At 42.4% G+C, this 20,613-nt stretch overlaps 2 protein-coding genes across 2 annotated transcripts; both read right to left on the bottom strand.

The window, feature by feature from the left end:
* Positions 1-1,396: 1,396 nt before the first annotated feature.
* Positions 1,397-5,694, bottom strand: LOC113421204 (phospholipase A2 inhibitor and Ly6/PLAUR domain-containing protein-like). The gene is made up of 5 exons (XM_087971077.1): positions 5,622-5,694; positions 4,424-4,540; positions 2,475-2,627; positions 2,107-2,253; positions 1,397-1,814 (listed from the first exon to the last, which is right to left on the bottom strand). Exons 1-5 carry the CDS (start codon positions 5,677-5,679, stop codon positions 1,651-1,653), a joined length of 639 nt encoding a protein of 212 aa, XP_087827203.1. The 5' UTR covers positions 5,680-5,694; the 3' UTR covers positions 1,397-1,650.
* Positions 5,695-8,911: 3,217 nt separating this feature from the next.
* On the bottom strand, positions 8,912-15,848 carry LOC148129957 (phospholipase A2 inhibitor and Ly6/PLAUR domain-containing protein-like). The gene is made up of 5 exons (XM_087970372.1): positions 15,776-15,848; positions 14,852-14,977; positions 14,176-14,328; positions 11,317-11,463; positions 8,912-9,234 (listed from the first exon to the last, which is right to left on the bottom strand). Exons 1-5 carry the CDS (start codon positions 15,831-15,833, stop codon positions 9,068-9,070), a joined length of 651 nt encoding a protein of 216 aa, XP_087826498.1. The 5' UTR covers positions 15,834-15,848; the 3' UTR covers positions 8,912-9,067.
* Between the last annotated feature and the right edge of the window lie 4,765 nt (positions 15,849-20,613).

The following is a 20,613-nucleotide window of genomic DNA, read 5'->3' as shown; positions in this document are numbered from 1 at the left end:
ATACTTTCATGGCAGCTTTGCAGTTAATCATTGATGCATTTACACGAAACAAACCACTGGCTATTTCACTCTCTCCCATGGGTAAAGTGCACATGTTTTCGGTTGCACATCCTCGCAAAGAATACTTCTGATGGATGGCTCAAAAATGGCCTCCCCGGGCTCCAGAGGCTCTCGGGAACCTGGAAATGTGCCCATTTCCAGCCTTCCCGAACTTCTGGGAAGCCTGTTTTTTGCCCTCCCTGAGCCTCCACACGCATCCTGCACTTACCTGCATCCAAAATGGGCTGCGTTAAGGTATTTGCAATTACCTTAATAGGTAAACAACAATATATAATTATATATACCATTTATATATAATTGTTGTAGGTAAACCACTGTTAAAAGTCTAAGTCTCCGTGTGCTCTGTTTTGTTCCTGGGTTATCTCATAATGGCAGTCATGCTGCAAACAATCTGGCAGACACCCCTCTCATAGAGCAATTAGTGAGGCAGGCAGTGGTTGGCCATTCTGATGACAGGTCCCATCCGCCACATCTGAGCTGTGACAATCAAGGAATCAATGCTAGTGAACTTCATCTGATCCAAGATTGGAGGCATAACCTTGCCAACAAATGTCACAGACAGAACGGAGAACGCATTGTGAAATTTCTCTGTTTGTTGGATGTCCAGAGTCCAGGACTCCTATCCCTTTAGGAGAGAAGAGATAACCACCGATCCGTAGACTTTCATCTTTGTGGAGATATGGATGTTGTGTTGATTGAGCACTCTAGTACACAAACAACCCAGCACATGGTTGAACTTGCTGACCATGGAGTCAATTTCTTTGTCCAAAAACCCATCATGATGTTTCCAAAGTATTTGAAACTGTTGACATGGGTGTCATCAACAGTGATTTTTGGTGCAACAAAAGTACTTCCTAATGGCAAGCCGCCCCCCCCCGCATTCCCCCCCATTTCGCATATTTTAATATAGGCCTTAATTTGGGGGGGAGGGGCTTAATTTCATTTCATGCCTATAAAACATGCTGGGACTTCCTATTGGGGGAGGCCGTATTGTTGGAGAAACAGGGTATAAGAAAAATAAAAAGAAACAATAGGACAGGGACGGTAGTCACGTTGGTGCGCTTATGCACACCAATACATGTCAGTTGCCAAACATCCAAATTTTGAATGCATGATTAAGGGGATACTGGGAAAGGTCATAAGACATGAATTAGTAATCTATAAACTTCAGGCAAAAGGACGTTGTAGAACTCGATGAGAAAGATTCCAAGTGAAAATGCATAAAATGATAATTATAATTTCTTAAGTATGGAAGACAGGAGGGATCAGAAGGAGCTATTTTATTCAGAACACCTTTGTTTGTATAAATTCTAAAGAAAAAGATACTGAATGCAGATTCCTTTGTCTTAGCAGTTTATTTTTATGATGGTTTTGTGGACTTTGAGGATCGAAAACACATATTTTATTGAGCTGTGGTCTCAAAGCATGATATTTTTTGCCCCAAATTTCCAGCTTTCCCCTACTGACTCAGGTAAGAATCAAAAGCATCTTTGATTCCAATCTCTACTTATCTCATTATTAAATCTCCAACTTCCTAATTTTTTTTTACAAATTTCCCAATAATTGCAAAGAAGCTTCGGCTCTTCCCAACTATAAGTGAAGATCTGGTTCAGAAGAAGATGCATTTCTGCATTCCAGAGTGGTGACATTGAACCGAATCAGCCCACCGCCCATCTCAGAAAATCCTAGAGGGAAGGAACATGAGTTCTGTGTCGTACATCCTTGGTAAGTGGACTTTTCAGTGAAATTTCCAACTGGAGATAAGAAAAAGACAGAAAAGGTGCATATGAGACTCTATAGAATAGATATTATAAAGCAATGTAGATTGTTTCTTTATTATTTATATTCTGGCCTTGATGTTCTTGTGGCCTTTATGGAAACATAAAGGTCTTTGAAAAACATGATACAAATCTGGTTACCATATATTAACTGTTTGATAAAGTTTCTCCAAATAGATCATCTTCCTTTATTTAAAAAATGGAAGGAAGGGAGGAAGGGAAGGGAAGGAAGGGAAGGAAGGAAGGAAGGAAGGAAATATCTACTCACAAGCCTCTGTGGAACTAGTTATGGTAAGACACTGATCCTCTTTGCCAACACAGACTACAGATTGATTGGCTTTACAATGATCCTCATCTAGTGCAAAGCAGCCTGGGCACTGTAATCCATTTGGTTGAAACTCTTCATACTTTTCCACTGGAGGAAGCAAATATTCCAGTTAGCAAAGTTTCATAATAACCACGAACCCTTTTAATGTCTATCACAGCCTCCTCCAACTTGACTTTCTTTTCACATATTTGAGTTCAATTCCAGCTCAGATGGAATCAAAGAACCCAAGATTCTTTGCAAAAAGCAAGATTTTTTTTTTTTTAAAAGCTAGAGTTTGAAAAAGAATGTATTCAGTTGTAGATACTTACACAGAAGCGGTTCTGCATTGCAGACATCAGTGTCACAACAGTTAGCTCTTGCTACTTCAAATCTACCATCTACTATTGTGGTGCTGAAGAGGCCCTCAAAACAGCCCTCACGTGTTGAGCATTCCTTGACAATTACGTTCAGGGCAATATTGGCTGCAGAAGGGAATTAAAAAAAAATATGGAACTCAGCAGAAAATGAAGAAATGCATATCAAACCTGTTCATTTGGCTGTTGTATTTTGGAAGAAATCACTAAATACCTGTGTTTATTCCACTTTATGAACTGTATATCCTTTTTGTTTAGGAGCTCATAGCCTTTCTCCCCTTGTTACTTTTGCCTATAAAACCACTAAGGTTAGTTGGGCTGTGAAAGTTTGACCCACCCAAACTATTGAGTGAACTTCCATGGCTGAGTCTTCCTGCTTCCAACCCAGCACATATCCCACTATACTCGTTCTTGGACCGGCAGAAAATAACAGGCCAGCCAAACTTCTCCAACTGAGATTCCTAACCCTAACCTGAATTACTAAACCTCATTGGCTTTCATGTAGATGTTGGCACCTTAGAAGATTTATTTATTCCCAAGAAACATTTTAGCACAGGTAACTGCAGAATCTTTTTACAGAACGATGAACCTTGCATTGTGAGAAAGTAATGTAAGCTCCTTCTGTTTAGCTTGCAATGTGTGATGCACATTCAAAAGGGCAAAGTGTAGATTGCTACATCAGGATGTGTGTTTCATCACTTGTCCACTCTTGTCCCCGTGTATCATGTCATGCACGTACGTTTAAAAAAAATTACATCCGGCAAATAACATTGGACTATTGTCCCTCAATGAACCCCGAAGAGAAGTCATTGAAGGAAACTCCCCAACCTAATCATGTTTTAGCACAACTTAGATACAAAATTTTAGCATTTTATTGTTGCTTGACAGTGAAAAACACAGTTGAGAAAGTCCAGAAATATTTCACAAGAAGAGTTCTCCACTTCTTTACTTGTTGCAGAATACCTTATGCCACCAGACTCGAAATTCTAGACCTAGAAAACCTACAACTATGCCGCCTTCGGTCCAATCTAAGTATAGTATATAAAATCATACATTGCAATGTCCTACCTGCAAATGAATACTTCAGCTTCAACCATAACAACACAAGAGCACACAATAGATACAAACTCAAGGTTAATCACACCAAACTTGATTGCAGGAAATACGACTTCAGCAACAGAGTGGTCAATGTCTGGAATACTCTACCTGACTCTGTGGTTTCTTCCCCAAACCCCAAAAACTTTAACCTTAGACTGTCTACTATTGACCTCACCCCTTTCCTAAGAGGTCTGTAGGGGGCGTGCATAAGCGCACCAATGTGCCTACCGTCCCTGTCCTATTGTTTCTTTTATTTTTCTTATATGTATCCATGTATTCACAACTATGTTTTTACTTATACCTATTATCTTGTAAGCAATTGACAAACCAAATAAAATAAAAATAAATAAATGAAATGGGTGACATATGTTGTCAAAGATGTTAAGACTCTGAAAAGAATGCAGGGAAGAGCAAAACAAAGATGATTGGGGACTGGAGGCTAAAACCTGTGAAGAATTCAATATGTCCACTCAAGTAAGAAAGAAGGACTAGGGGTGACATGATGGTAGTGTTCCCTTTGTGGAGCTGCCACAAAGACGAGGGTGCCAACTTATTCTCGAATCATCTGAAGGCGGGACGAGAAGCAATGGATGGAAGCCAACCCAGGAGAGAAGCAACTTGAAACTGAGGAGACATTTCCTGACAATGAGAACAATCAGTGGAATGGCTTCCCTCCAGACATTGTGGGTGACTTCCAAGGTTCCTTCTAACTTTGGTGGTCTATGTTCTAATCAATATATACATATTATACAAAAAATGAAACCAAGTAATGGACATACTTGAGAACAAACTCAATTTTCACTTACTTAGAGTAACTACAGTAGAACAAAATTCTTCATCTTCTTTGCACTCCACCACCTTCACAGCCTCTCCTTCACATTTATCTCCAAGGGCAACACATGCCTGACACTTTAGAGATGTCACTACAAATGAAAGACAAAGTTATACCAATGATCAGTGTCACCTTTATATGTTCTGCTATCCTAGCATTTACGTTTAAGGCTCCTGTTATAATCTGGTTTACAAAGCAGGCCTCCCCTGTTGTTTTTTTCTACTGGGAACCTGGGCAAGGGTGGGAAGTGAGATCAACTTGTGGAAATGGAAGGCAAATTGAGACTAAGGGAGAGATCCACCCTCTCATATCTCTCACATATTAATATGAAACTGGATCTTCCCCTCTTCTGGTATTTATGCCACAGAACAGATTTGTAAAGAAGCCATGTGGACGCTGGCTGAGGCCATATTTCTGCAAGAACCTGAATTCTGAATAATTTTTGATATCTGCATTGGTGATGCAGGATTTGGGCACATTCTAGATGTGGTCTGCCTATACCTTCTTGCTAGGGTTGAGAGAGAGTCACTTGCCTAGTTTTTGGCCCAATGGTCCAATGTCACTTGCCTAGTTTTTGTTCCTAGACTCATATTACCCATTCCTACTCCAAAACCTTCAGCCACTGCACCAAATTGGCTCTCATGATCCTCTGAAGAGATGATCACGAATCTTGCATCTACTACAGGTAGTCCTTGACATAGGATCACAATTAGGACTGGAGCTTTTATCACTAAGTCATATTGTTAAGTGATTTGTGCCCAGTTTTATAATCTTTTTGTGGTAGTTAATATCTGCAGTCAATAAGTGAATCACATGGCTGTTGAGCAAATCTGCTTTCCCCCATTGATGCTGTTTGTTAAAAGCTGTTCAGGGAAGTCAATGATGATCATATGTCCCAGGACACTGCAACTGTTGTAAACACATGCCAGCTGCCAAATGCCCAAATTTTGATATGAAATGGTGGGGATTGTTGAAAGCGTTAGTACCATTTGTAAGTGACTTTTTTCAGTGCTGTTTTAAACTCAGATGGCCAGTGAACAAATGGACATATGTCAAGAATGATCTATGGTAGAACGATTTCCCAGAAACTTCCTCAGGCTGCCTGTTCTCCATCCCTTTCCTGAAGTCACCCAAAGTTTCTATATCTGTTTTAAGGAAATCAAATTCTTTACCTGTTGACAAGATGGAGCAGAAGAGACAAAAGACAAGAAGAATTCCAGCCGCCCTCATGTTGGTAGAAGTCAACTCCCCTGCCTTTTCTGAAGCCACCTACTGCTCAGTTTTGCAACTGGGGAAATGTTTTTAAAGAATTAGCTGGAGGAGGTTGAATATAGGGACTCAAATGATTGGCTAGCTGAGATAGAAAACTCAGGGAGGGCAGAAGCCAAATTCCATTGGAAAAGATAGTGGTTTTTTTTTTTTTTTTGAAAATATACACAAAATAAACTTTGCTTGGCAGTGAAATGGAGATGTGAATTCTTGCTTTTCTTAGTGGCTTCTAGAGCTGATTTTATATCCTACTATAATTCTCCATCTCTGATTTGTATCCTTTGCCCCTCTTGACTGTGTTTCACCTTAATTCCTATATTCATTTGTTTGGATTGTTTGGACCTTTTCCTGATCCTACAGTTGTGCATAATATAACAGTCAATACTTTATTATATATTAGTGATAAGTCTCTGAACATATCCATTATTATATTCTTATTTTTGTAGACAGCTTTTAGTTACCTGGCCCTTAGTTTCAATTATGTATTATTATATTTACTGACCTCCTATTTTATCTATAAGAAATAAAGATTAAAGTACAGTTATAATTTAAGATTACATGAAATGATACTTTTCCTTCTTATGTTATAATTGTGATTATAATTTTTCCTATCCTGGATTCAGAGGTGCTATGTAATGAACTGACCAATCACTATTCTTCCTTTTCTAGTAAAGATTATTGAGATGTTGGTGATGAGGGACCAGTTAGAGCAGGGGTGTCAAACTCAATTTCATTGAGGACTGCATCAGGGCTGTGGTGGAGCTCAGGGGGCTGGGGTGGTAGTGGCTGACTGGGTGGGTGTGGCCGACTAGGTAGTCATGGCCAGGTTGATGCCACTCCCCAAACTGCTGGCATGTTTCCTCTTTGCATTGAGTAGACCAGGCCAAAGTCACGTTGGCCTAATTGGATAGACCGGACTGAAGCTATATTGGCCTGATCTTTCCTCTCCGTACCAGGTAGACCGGGCTGGGAGGGGTGGGGTGAACCACAATGTGGGTCCCCGCATCGTGATTACACCAGTTCACTGAACTGCACACAAAGTTAACAACCAGTTTGAATGAACTGGTGTGAATCAGCTGAATCCCACCACTGGTCATCAGTCTTGAGTCCCTTTGTACCCACAGGAGATCTAAGTTCAAGTCCACTTGAATTCCATGGATTCTTATCCAGGGTGGGCTTCAAAAATTTCAGCAACGGATTCTTTGCATTGCTGGGTGGGCGTGACCATGGTGGGTATGGCCTAGTTGGCCTCTTGTACCACAGCAGGGGAGGGGGTGTTTTCACCTTTCCTCAAGCCTCCAGGATGGTGAAAATGGCCTCCCCGATCTCTAGAGGCCCTCTGGAGGCCCTCAACGGGCTTGTTTCTGGCCTTCTGGAGCCTGCAGGAGGCCCGTTTTTCACCCTCCTTAAGCCTCCATGCAGGCCCTGCACTTACCTGGCATCCAAAATGGACTGCATAGGGACTTCTGGCAGGGACGGGTTGGGGTGGGCGGGGCCAGCCAGAGGTGGGATTTACTGATTCACCGAACTGGTCATTAAAAATGATAAAATCATCTACTGGTTCACCCGAACCAGGAAGAACTGTTCAGAGTTTTGCAGTGTAAATTCAGCGCCAGAAAAATAAACACAGATGGCTGATGCTCTACTTAACATCTTAATAAACATATTAAGTAAATGTTTACAATACCAGTTGTAGATTTCTCCAACATGGAGCAAACTCAAACAGAAGCAGACATGTTACAAGCAACTCAACTTCAGCAGACAAGCAAGCAAGTTAGTCTTTCTTTCACTTTAGAGTTGAGCACAGAACAGAGATAAACCATGTTGTGGTTCACCAGCAACCAGTGCAGATGGCAGCGAAATCGAACAGTGAGTGTCATGCCCCTGTTAGAATCTGACTCCGAGGGAGAGGAGGAATAGCTGACAGGGAGTGGGAGTGTGGCTCCGGAGGTTGTGGAGGAAACTGGGGAAGGGCACAGGCCAGTTGGGCATTCAGAGGAAGACGCAGGCCCACCCCCTCTTCATCCTAGGACATGCAGGGAGGAGCAGATAAGGGAGAAACATGAATGGCATGGTCTACAGGGAAGAAAAGGGCTCTGATCCCCTTCATGGGCTGCAGCTGTGAGGACTTTTGAAAAGGACAAACTGTGAATGGCCCAGTCCTGCAAGCAAAGTGTGAAATAATTCTAGTCTCTCAATATCTCTTATCTGAGTTCTGGCGTCCTTTCCAGTGTGTGTATTTCGGTATCTGTGGACGTCTTCAAGCCCTTATCCTGCCTTGTCTCATTAATTGCTTCAGTGTGGTTTGTGTTGTTTTTTCTATTTATAATTTATATGTGTTTTGACTTTGAACAGAATTTTTTCCTTTTTGCAACTGTTTGTTGGGGGAGTTTTTTCTCCAGTCAATGATAATTGGACCTTGGAGGGCAAGTGGAAGGAATTAAAGGGACTTCACCTATTTCTGTGACTTTGTTGCTTTTGTATCCCACCCTGGGTCATCACAGTGAGGAAAAAAGGGGACCAGTCAGGGAGTCTGGAGAGGACTTGGACCAGGGTCCTGCGTTCATTGCAGGGATGGGGCCAGGACCATCTGTAGGGGGCGTGCATAAGCGCACCAACGTGCCTACTGTCCCTGTCCTATTATTTCTTTTTTTCTTTCTTATATGTGTTCATTTCATGTATTCATAACTATGTTTATCCTTATACCTATTATCTTGTAAGCGATTGACAAATCAAATAAATAAATAAACAACGTACTATAAAGCAGTACAACCACTTCACGTGATTTTATCCTTGATTTTATCCCTCTGTTATTGCAGCCTAGAACTGCACTGGCTTTTTTTTGGCAGCTGCCGCACACTGTTGGCTCGTCTTTAAGTGATTGTCCACTAGGACTCTAAGATCTCTCTTGCGGTTGCTACATTACAACTCTCTTATAATGTGACAAGAGAGGATGATAGGAAGCATCCCAAAAGAAAAATGACTAAAAGTATAGCTGAACTGAGTCAAGAATGGGTGACATAGAAGAGGGAATACCAGTTCATCAAAGCTACCTTTTCCTGTGTGTTCAAACACTCCTTAAAAAAATACACAGACACAAATGCTTTCAACACCACAATTTATTTTCATTATAATTTAGTGCAAATGGAATGTTTAGAGAAAAACCATATTCCCCTCAGCTAGTAGCCCCAAACACAGCATTTCAACCCTCTCAGGTCTGTTCCTCCATATTCTAAATTACTACCAAGAATGCTTAACCCCAAACCACTGTTACTCTTACTACTGAAGCTCCAATCTCCTTCTCACTTTTATAAATGCTGAAAGACAAAGGAAGAAGGCTATATTCTGATTACTCGGGCAGAAAATCTCTATTGAGGGACAGTGGGACAGTGTTACACTGCTTCATGGTGCTCAACATTAAAAGGTTATTGCCCATTCGCATCTCTCCATCGGGATAGGAACATACATTTGGGGTTGCGCATCCTAGGAACGATCCCCCCTCTTGTATAGCTCCAACTGTGGAGGAAAAAGGAAGAATAAGAATCTCTGAGACTTTATTGCAAGGATATTAGAAAACAAAGATAATTTTCCTCTCGACAAACTCCTGAGCATAGCCTCTCTTCGGGAAATCCTTTGCGCTATGTTGACAATTAAGCCCTTATATCAGTCATGAACACTACTGCCCTCCCGTCGACCCTTCAAAGAGGCCAAATTAAGAACATAGTCATCCATGTTTATACTATAGGTCAGGGGTCTTCAAGCCTGATAGCTTTAAGGCTTGTGGATTTCAACTCCCAGAATTCCTCCTCCAGTCATTAAGTTAGCTCAGGAATTCTGGGAGTTGAAGTCCACAAATCTTAAACTTGCCAAATTTGAAGACCCTTGCTATAGGTCGTCCTCAACTTACGACCACTATGGAGCCCAAAATGTATGTTGCTAAGTGAAACATTTATGAAGTAATTTTAAGTCATAAAATTACTACCCACTTCTCAACCCTTCAAAATGACCAGAATAAGAAGTCAAACTCATGCATGTTATATACCACAGTACTGTTATTGTTGAAAGATTACAGTACAGTGGTACCTTGGTACTCAACTGCTTCCCAACTTGTCAAATTTGGTACTTGAAGCATTTTGACATGAAAATGCTGTTGCAATACTTGGGGTATGCTTACAGAGGTGGTATTCATCAGGTTCTGACCAGTTCTGGAGAACTGGTAGCAGAAATTTTGAGTAGTTTGGAGAACCGGCAAATACCGCCTCTGACTGGCCCCTCCCCCATCTATTCTTTGCCTCCCGAGTCCCAGCTGATTGGCTGGGTCTTCTTTGGTTGCCCTGCACAGGAGAACAGAGCTGGAAAGCAGGTTAGTGGGGTGGGGAGGGGACGGGCTTTTTGCAGTATATTCTTCCCCTGTCATGCCCACCAAGCCACGCCCACAGAACCAGTAGTAAATTTTTTTGAATCCCACCACTGTATGTTTAGTATTCGATGTGCTGCAATAGAAAAAGTGGGACAATTGGGGGAAACGCACAGGAATTTGGCCATGCTGGGAAGATCTCGGCTAAAGGAGGGGGATGGCTAATGGCCGCTGAGGGTCAATAGGAAGTCGTGTTGTTAGGAAGTTCATTGACGTAGGCAAAGGGATAGACAGAAAGTTATTCCTGGCCAAAACAAAGGGTTTATTTGGGATTCGTCCTTTTTTTTTTTTTTACTATTCATCACAACTCCTGGAACCAATTCATGAAGTACCACTGTAATAAAATCTTGGAAATCTGAACGTGGGGTTCCCACCTTCAACCCTTAGGAAGGTTTTTGCCTGAGACGCTTTCTCAGGTTACAGTTCTGGCCCAGAGTCAAATTTCTTTCATCTGACTATTGTTTTGTCGCGACTTTTTCTGCCGGGTCTCAAGATTATTCCTCAGCTCATTACACCTCTAGGCATAGTATATATTGTAGGAAGTTACAGAACTCTTGAACACTTAATTTTCCACTGGAAAGTTTTGTGATCGAGAGTGCATTTTTGTAATTCTCACAATGTTTATATACCTGACAGACACAGTTCCAGTGAAATATTTATCAGCTACACCACCATGCTTTTCTCGGGATGAATATTGGGCAAAAATGCACTTGCCTAGGAAATTTGTTTACTGTAATGTATATACTATAGCAGAGTGTGAGGGTAATTATCTTGTGCAAAGTTGCACCCAAAAGGCATGGAAAATGTCTACGGATACCTGCATTAGGGAGAGAAATATATGGAAAACTGTAGTAATATTCCTGCAGGTTCCTTCCCCCATCCTCACTCTATATTGCAATTATCTGATCAGAATCATATGATTAAAGTGGATTTCCACAATCATGATGTGTTAGTCTGCAGGCAAAATAATAATTAGTCCTTTAATTTCAGCAGCATGGTAATGGATGCTCTTTTGATGTTTTTGAGCCATCCTATAGTCAGTCTGCCTCCCCCTCTCCCAATATTTTTAAAAAAACCTCCAATTTTTCATATTTTAATTATTTATTTTTAGTTACCTGGCATTTTGTTTTGTTTTCTCTCTCTATTGTTTCTTTGATTAAACAAAAAAAGATTGCACTCACGTGTATTCATGGTAAAATTAAAGTTCACACAATGTGTCTCTCGGCCAAGACAAAGAATTGGATGAGCTGATTGGAGGGAATCTCCATGTCTTGTGTATGATCCAGAGCATACGAATCCATTGGGTTTGAGTTCCTCACGCAGGGGCACTGTAAGAATCAACCCAAGGTTAGCAAACATTTTCATGGCCACCATTCCATATTAAATCCCAAGTGTTTTCACATTCTGGCAGTTGTGGCCCACCAGTGGCCAGCGGAGCTGGTGGCAGACTTGGACAGTGAGGAGGTTGGGGGGGAACATGGGCCAGTCCTGGAGTCTGGGGAAGGCTCTGATGAGGGCTCTGCATCAGAAGCAGAGATGGGGCCAGGGCCGTCCAACAGTTATCAGCTGCCTTCAGAGTTGGAGATCAGTGGGGCAGAAGAACAGCTGGAGCCTGTTCCCAATGTGTGCGCATGCACAGAGCTGCCAGGAGAAGGGAACAGTTAAGGAACAGTCAACTCAGGGGTAAAGGCACAGATGGATAGTGAATGGCCCTTCCCATAGGGAATAAAGACGAGTGAAAGGGGTGTGGGATTTGCAGGAGACAATTAGTTCATTTAATTGGGGTGAAGATCTGTTCGTGATTCCTTGCTAAGTATTTTCTGGTACAGCATTGTGCTTGGAAGCTATCGGCCTGGCAACTCTGCAAGCCTGATAAGGTCTGTGGTTGTAAATCACTCTTGAAAGACTGTTTGCCGGGACTTTGCTGGATGTGAATGATAGGAATTCACATTAGCATAATAAAAAGGGATTTTGTCGGGATGAGGAGTGTAGAGTTGTAATTGCAGGAATGTTATAATCTCGGATGGCAAACCTCAGATAAAGAATGTTTCCAAGCAAATACAACTCAGGTAAACAAAGTCACTCATCTAAAGGAGGATTAGAGAGAGGAAGTAAACATACGTTAGACTTTAACTAGAGATAATTAATTGTGTTATTTACTATGCTAAACAGTAACGAAAGTTAAGCAGTGACCAAAGTTAACCAATGATTGAGGATAACTAAAAATGTGTATAAATGCAAGACTAGACTCCAATAAAGTTCATCATGATTCAGTTGATCATGATCAAACAACTCGACTGCCTCGTCATTACAACAGAGGAGCCTGCTTTGTGATTTTTGTGAAGCCTAGGTCAGAACACTGTCTTCCAGGGTTCCCAGCCAGGACACGATTTGTAATCCACGCATCTGTAGGCAAAGCTGGACCAGGAATGGGGATGGCACCTCATTCCATCACAAATGTATGCACGTTCTGAGGTTCCCCTTCAACATAGATCTTTTCCCCCCCTCTCTTGACCCCTTATAAGCCCTCTTGAGAAGACAGTCTGCAGTTCTCTCTTGCCCTTATGACAATCCCAGCTCTGATTGGCAACTTTAAGGATGGAAGCTCAGAGGGGGTATTCAGCAGGGTTAGGGTTAGGATTAGGGTGCCCTGCACAGGAGAACAGAGCTGGAAAGCAGGTTAGTGGGGTGGGGAGAGAATGGGGATTTTGGAGTAACCTTCCCCCAGGAGTGGGGAGGGAATGAGGATCTGACAGTATCCTTCCCCTGCCATGCCCACCAAGCCACGCCCACAGAACCAGTAGTAAAAAATATTGAATCATACCACTGAAGCCCTCCTCCTCCAATAGCCAATTGCAACCCTGGGCAGCCATTCCAACCTGGGTTGCTGGATTGCCATGTTCTCCACTTACACATAGTTGCTATTTTTAAAAAATCTTATACAGGTAGTCCCCTAGTTACAACAGTTTTTTAGTGACCGTTCGAAGTTACAACGGCCCTGAAAAAAGTGACTTTTTATGACCATTTTTCACCCCTTATGACTGCAGCATCCCCATGGTCGCGTGATTGTCACTAGGATGCTTGACAATTGACTCACATTTATGACAGTCCAGGGGTTGTGTGGTCCCCATTTGCAACCTTCTGACAAGCAAAGTCAATGGGGAAGACCAGGTTCACTTAACAAACTGTGTTACTAATTCCACAAGTGCAGTGATTCACTTAGCAAATGTGGCAAGAGAAGTTGTAAAATGCGACAAAATCCAGGTCGCAATTTTTTAACTTAGCAGTGGAAATTTGGGGTTTAGTTGTGGTCATAAGTTGAGGACTACCTGTGGTTGACTCAACAATGGCTTGCTCAACTAATGAACTTCCATTAGTTCATTAATAAATTTATATTTATTTATTCATTATTATTTATAAACATAAATGAAACCATTAGTCATCGGTTTTTAATAAAGAGATTGGATAACCCTTTGTCTGAAATGGTATAGGGCTTCCTGCTTCAGCAGGGGGTTGGACTAGAAGACCTCCAAGATCCCTTCCAACTCTGTTATTCCTCACTCTCTCCATTGAAGTTTGCTGCTCCATTGAAACCCTGCATCTCTTTTGAGGCAAACATGGTGGTGCTGTTGCTTTCTGCTTAAGCTGGGTTGAAATTTGCTCCCCTAGCCAGTGGTGCGATTCAACCGGTGTAACAACCGGTTCAGTGATTGTGCGCTTTGCACAATTTTAAAAAGCCCATTTTCAGCTATAATACCTTCTATTGCAGCTGAGTTGAGTAAAACATCTGTAGCGCGGCAAAACCACCCTGCCGCATGAATCAGCTGTCCTCCAAAACAAGGAAATAAAACACAGGAAAGAGCAGAAGCGGGTGGGTAGGCAGGGCCGAAATGATCACTGGAACTACCAGTTCACCTGAACCGGTCCAAACCGTAGAATCCCACCCCTGCCCCTAGCTTTCTCACTCCCCCGCCGACAGTACTGCCCAAAGTTTAACTTTCTCTGCCTTATGCAAAGAAACATCGAGTTGAACTACTTACACAGAAGAGGCAGGGCGTTGCACCCGTCCGTCTGGCAACAGAAAAGGTTCACTTGAGAATATTTTCCCTGTGTGGAGGTCATACTGTAAAAACCTTCCATGCATTCCTTAGCTTTCGCACAAGTCTTAGCCGTGTAACTGAGTGGAGGACTGGCTGTGAAACAGAGAGGAAATGTTGGGATTTACAAAAAAGGAAATAAAGAAAATGTTCAAAAAGCAATGTGCTCAATTAAATATTCTGTTTGAGATCCCTTGTATTATGTTGGTTGGTGGAGAAGATGATAAGGTTTTCTTTAATAGGAGAAAGAGCACCAAATTACCTCATGCATGATTTGAGATGGTTTCCTCCATTTATCTCAGGCAAGGAGGAAGAGTTAATTTGGACAGGTGGAACCTCTGGAAACTATTTTGTACAGTTAAACAAACACTGCATCCCTTTTGTTCTCTTACCACTCTTCTCCCAGTGTTATCCATGTATGATAGAGCAACAGAAAATAATATTTTTGCCAACATAACATTTCTAGTAAACATAACCCACTGAAATTGGCAGAATATGGTGACATTAGTCAATGATGAAATCCACCTTCAAGAAAACTGAATTATCCCTTCTTGATGCTTGAGATACTAAGTGATGGTAATATTGACTGTCAGCTAAATTGAAAGGATATTTCACTCACTCAAAGTAAGAGACATAGTCATGGAAAGGCAATGGGTTTCGTCTTGTTCACACTCCACCATTGTCATGTCCTCATTTCTACAATCTCCTCTAGTGACCAAACATTTGTTGCATTTTAGAGATGTGACTGCAGAGGAGAGAAGCAAAATAGTTATACAGGCAGTGAGCCGACCAGGTTATGTGATAGTTATCTAAAAACCCTCTGTAGATTTCAAAAATAATAACAATTTGCCCTAGGTGTGTATCCGAAGCCATTTCTAGCAAACATTTGAAGCTTAGAAGGTTAGAGATCAGAAAAATATGGATATCAGAAATTAGGCTCAGCTTTTAAATAGGACAAGCGATGTTTCATTCAGTTCTTTAGATAAGATTCTCTCCCAGACACTTCTTTTTATTATTGATTGAGATCAGCCTTCTAAACAAGCTGAATGGATGCCAGCATATTAACAATCAATATAGAGTATCCTGAGACTATGAAGAATTCATGGTTTATAATCTATGACATTCATTTTAGTGTTTTTAGTGTCGAACACATTGAATTAGGAGGTGGGAAACTGTGCATTCTAGTTTTGCTTTAGGCACAAATGTCAGCTTGGGGACTTTGGAACAGTCACTCCTTAGCGTAAGAAGAAGGTATGGCAAGAAGAAAGTACAGCATGCCCAAAATATGCCCAAATATAGCTGACCTCTTACTGCTGGCACCAGGGGGGAAGGCTGACTCCAGAGACCAACTCTTAGCCTCCTGCCCACCCCACAGCTATTTGGTTGCTGATTCACCTCCTCATCCATTTATTGAGAGTCTGCTTTTAAAAAGCTAAAACGAGCAGAGAGCTGAAGATGCCTGTCCATCCATATGTCTTCATCCATGTCAGAAATCTCCCTCTACCAACTCTCCAGAATCTCAGTGTTGAATAGCAATACTCACCACCTGTCAATAAGAATGAGGAGACGAGACAGAAGAAGACAACGAGACCAGCAGCCATTGTATCTGCAGAGTGACTCCAATGCTGTCCTGAAACCAATAAATGAATGCGCTGAATTTTATAGTTATTGGAGCATGGCTCCCCTGTAGGATGCTTTGGAGTCTTCCAGTGGGTGGAAGACATGAGTGATCACCAAATCCCACACAAAGTAGAGTAATAACAACTTGCACAATGAAATGGGGAAAGGGGCAACGGCAGTGGAGAACCAACAAGTTGGTTGAGGCTTGTTGGGATCATCCAGTAACTTGGCGGTGTGTTTCAAAATTGCCTACCACCGGTTCGGTGGGCATGGCTTGGTGGGTGCGCTTTGCGTGCGCATGCGCACCAAACACGCACTTTGAGCAGGCACAGAGGCGTTTGAACTCAGCTCCTGCAAGGCTGCACTCTCCTGGCCACTTCAGCAGATGCTGCAGGACACTCTGCTGCGGCCGTGCAAAGTAGCTGCGCTCCAGAAGCAGGAAATAAAGATGACTATGGGAGTCCGGGCGGGCAGGTGGGCCCAACAGCAGAGTGGCGGAGATAACCAATTCAGTCTCTGCTGCTCATCACTGCTACCGGCTCAGCAGAACCAACCCGAACCGATGGGTTCTATAGGCTAAGCAAAGAGTGATTCCAATCATCAATAGGGGACTGAAGAAGAAATATCTCCTTTCTCTTTTATTTATTTTTTATTTCAGAAAGGAGAGGAAGAGGATGCTTGCTACAGTATTTGCCAACATGTCCAAAGTGAGTCAGTGGTGACGATGAAGGATATTATTTTGTTTTTATTCATTGAGAAACAGCATAGTACCATAACCACTACTCAACTATTCAGTGGAGGGCTTGTCCAACACAGCTCCTTTTATTGGAAGAGAAAGAAGGAGGTTGCTGTGGGATGTTGGACTTGATCAGGGATGGAGATTTGTGCGTGTTAAATGTGTATGGTGTTTTTGCAATTGTTTAATAGGGATATCTGTGGGTCAACAATTGACAAATTCCTAAAGGAAATCAACCCTATCCTTGAAAGGACAGATACTGAAGCTTGAATTCTTTGGCCACCAAATGAGAAGAGAGGACTCATTGGAAAAGATGCGGAGGTTGGGAAAGACTGAAGGCAAAAGGAGAAGGGAGTGGCAGAGGATATAGATCAGGGGTGTCAAACTCGATTTCATTGAGGGCCGCATCAGGGTTGTGTTTGACCTTGGGAGGCTGGGGTGGGATCCAGAGGTGGTATTCAGCAGGTTCTAATCAGTTCTGGAGAACCGGTAGTGGAAATTTTGAGTAGTTCGGAGAATTGGCAAATACCACCTCTGATTGGAGATCCTTCCCCTGCCATGCTCACCAAGCTATGCCCGAAGAACCGGTAGTAAAAAAAAATTGAATCCCACCACTGGTGGGATAGCCAGCATGGGCATGGCCAGCCCAACAGCACTCATGTTGAAGTGCCTGTGGTGGCCCGAGCACTCTGCCAGCGAAAACAGGCGCCCGAGCTCCATTTTCGGCTGTGATGGCCTCCTGCAGTCCTCTGTCAGCTAAACAGAGCTCAGGAGGGCTGCCTGTGGTCTTCCCAAACTCTGTTTTCACTGGCAGAGGCAAAGCAGGCCAGTCCTTCATTGTTTCCAGGACAACCCTGCATGCCAGATCTAAGCACCTCACATGCCGGATCGAGCTCCTGGGCCTTGAGTTTGACACCCCTGATATAGTTGGTTAGATATTATTATCAATGTAATGATAATGAGTTTGGACAGACTCTGGGAGACTGTGAAGGATGGATGGGCCTGGCATAGCTGTAGTCCGTGGGGTCATGAAGAGTTGAACACGACTTAGTGACTGAACAGCAACAAGTAGATGAATACTGAATATGCAGAGGACTGCACTCATGGGGCAAATTAGCAGATACGGGAGGAAACAAGACCTCTGAACTTGGAATGATTTGGGGAAAGTTGTGTCAGGCTTACTAGGTACATCAGATAGGAACACAATTTGATGAACTAATTCTGCTTTATTGTAAAGCTACAATACCAGAATCTTGCAGGTCTGAAAGTACAATATCCTCAAAAGACTAAGGAGGTTTCTTCTGACTTTCTTGTCTCGGCCACTATCTATTTGCAGGATATGCTGTGTCTTATCTGACCCATCCCTTGGTAGATTCTCTTCACCCAGTCTCCCTTTCCCATATAAATTACAAGAAGACATCTTAACAAATACTACACAAAAAAAGTGATGGAATGTGCACCTGTAGGAGCAATTGGGGAGACTTTTGGCAACACAAAGCTTTCCCACAAAAGGCCCAGCTTAAGGAGGAGGAGATTCGTGGTAATCATGCCCTAGAATCTCTCAAGATGCATCTAGTAGGCAAGCAATTTACAACTTTAGTTTGGCAAGATTCTGTCAACTAGGTGTAAATAAATAAAGTATCAGACTTGACTGGATTTTATTGTCTCGTCCTTGCCTTGGGCTTGACAGAAGCTACTGTATGGACATGTCTTCTCATACCTAGCAATGTACAAAGAGCGCTCCTTATTTTGGTCACTCTCCTTATTTGGTCACAATAAAAACATTGTTTTTACTGTGTAACGAATCTCTGGGGCAGGGAAGCCCAATATTAGCATCAGCACACAGATGGGGCAGAGTGTATTGGTGTGGGCAGCTCTTGGTAGCCCCCAAAATGGCCCATGTTACACCACTGCACCTGGAAAGGATCTTGGAGGTCTTCTAATCCAATCCCCTGCTCAAGAAGGCAACTCTATACCCTTTCATACAAGTAGCTGTCCAGTCTCTTCTTAAAAATCTCCAGAACTTCTGAAGCACCCACAACTTCTGAAGGCAAGTTGTTCCACTGGTTAATTGTCCTCACTGTTAAGAAGTTTCTCCTTAGTTCTAAGTTGCTTCTCTCCTTGATTAATTTCCATCCATTGTTGCTTGTCCGGCCTTCAGGTGCTTTGGAAAATAAGTTAACCCCCTCTTCTTTGTGGCAGCCCCTCAAATACTGGAATACTGCTATCATGTCACCCCTAGTTCTTCTTTTCTCTACCCTAGCCATACCCTAGCCATACTAGCGATAGACTAGCTATACACATACTCCTTGGCATCTGGTATACCCAACCTGAACTCCTAGGGCATTAGACCCAGAAGCCCTTCCCAACATTTATGAAGTACTCCTAGATACTGTATCTTGTTAGACTCATTACCTTTGAAGGGAAAGGTGTGACAAAAGAGAATGGTAGGAGATATTCCAAAAGAAAAGTGGCTAAAAGTATAGCTGTATTTAGTCAAAAATGGATGGCACCAGAGAAGGAAATGACCAGGTTATCAAATCTATCTTCTCGTGCGTTTTCAAACCCTCCTTAGAAAAATACTCAGACACTAATACTTTTCATCGCCACAATTTATTTTCATTAGGATGTAGTGAAAATGGATTGTTTAGAGAAAAACCATGTCCCTCAGCTAGTAGCCCCAGACACAGCATTTCAATCCTGTCAGGTCTGGTCCTCCATATTTTAAAGTATTGCCAAATTACAAGTAGATTGCTTGTTATTCACTTAACAAATGTTTCATTTAGCCACAGAAACTTTGGGCCTAATCGTGGTCATAAGCTGAGGACTACAACACCCTGCCCTGCCCCCTTACCTGCACTGTGTGTGCCTCCCAGCTGATTTTTGGCCTGTTTGAGGCCATTTTCGCCCTCCCGAGGCTCAAGGGAAGTCTCTGCAGCCTCAGGAGGCCGAAAAACAGGCCTTCTGAAAATACCAGAAGTTCCCTGTTTTCAGCCTCCAGGCGGTCTCTGGAGCTCGGGGAGGCCGTTTTTGCCCTCCTGGAGGCTCAAAGGAAACCTCGGGAGCCTCGGGAGGCTGAAAACAGGCCCGTTTCAGCACTTCCGGTATTTCCAGAAAGCCTGTTTTTCGGCCTCCCAAGGCTGCAGAGGCTTCCCTCAAACCTCGGGAGGATGAAAACGGCCTCAAACAGGCTGAAAATTGGCTGGGAGGTGCAAGCGTGCACAGTGCAGGTAAGTTTGGCTGGGGCCCGTGTGCCTGCACAAATGGCTCTGTGTGCCACTGGTGGCATGCCAACATGGCCGTATAGCCTTTCACATACCTATTTTTTGAAAATCTCCCCTGCATTTCTACCACTCCTTTCTTGTCTTCCCACTATTTGTCTTCCCACTATTTACTTATTCTATGTCTTTTACACACCTTTTCATTTTCTACTGTATATCTCTGATACCATCAATAGCTCATTATAACTTTCCACTTTATAAAACTTTTTATATTTCTTTTTAATGACTCTATACAAGCCCTTATGTTGGCCTACCCCTGTAATGATGATGATTCATTTGATTTGTTATCCAAAACAAACTCAAAGGTCCTGCTCAACAATAGAGCTCAGGTGTGTTTCCAAAATTAGAAGCTGTATTTGCATTAACATGACAAATGTGACTAGAGCTACTGTTGACTTTAGGGATTTTTTTTTAGTTGTGATAAATGAACTGAGCATTATTCAGCACGCAAAGAAAATGGGATTACAGATGTCCTAAACTTAGGACCACAATGGAGCCCAAAACATCCATTGCTAAGCAAGACATTTGTTAAATCAGTTGTGATGACCCGGAGTGTAATACAAATGTAACAAAATCCAAACCATAAATAAATGCCCTTCAATGCCTCCAACTTGGCCCCACTGTCCAATAATTCTCAGTTGGAGATAAAACTTTTTCAAAAATAGTCTTCAAAAGAAAGCAATACAGTCCAAACTTAATGAGCAGATAGAGGTGAAATAAAAAACTAAAGCAAACTACAATGGA

This window comes from Notechis scutatus, chromosome 8 (assembly GCF_049901735.1).
Source record: "Notechis scutatus isolate UNSWTSFEM ecotype Mainland chromosome 8, rNotScu1.2, whole genome shotgun sequence".
NCBI classification, from domain to species: Eukaryota; Metazoa; Chordata; class Lepidosauria; order Squamata; family Elapidae; genus Notechis; species Notechis scutatus.
This window is presented reverse-complemented; position numbering and strand designations above follow the sequence as displayed.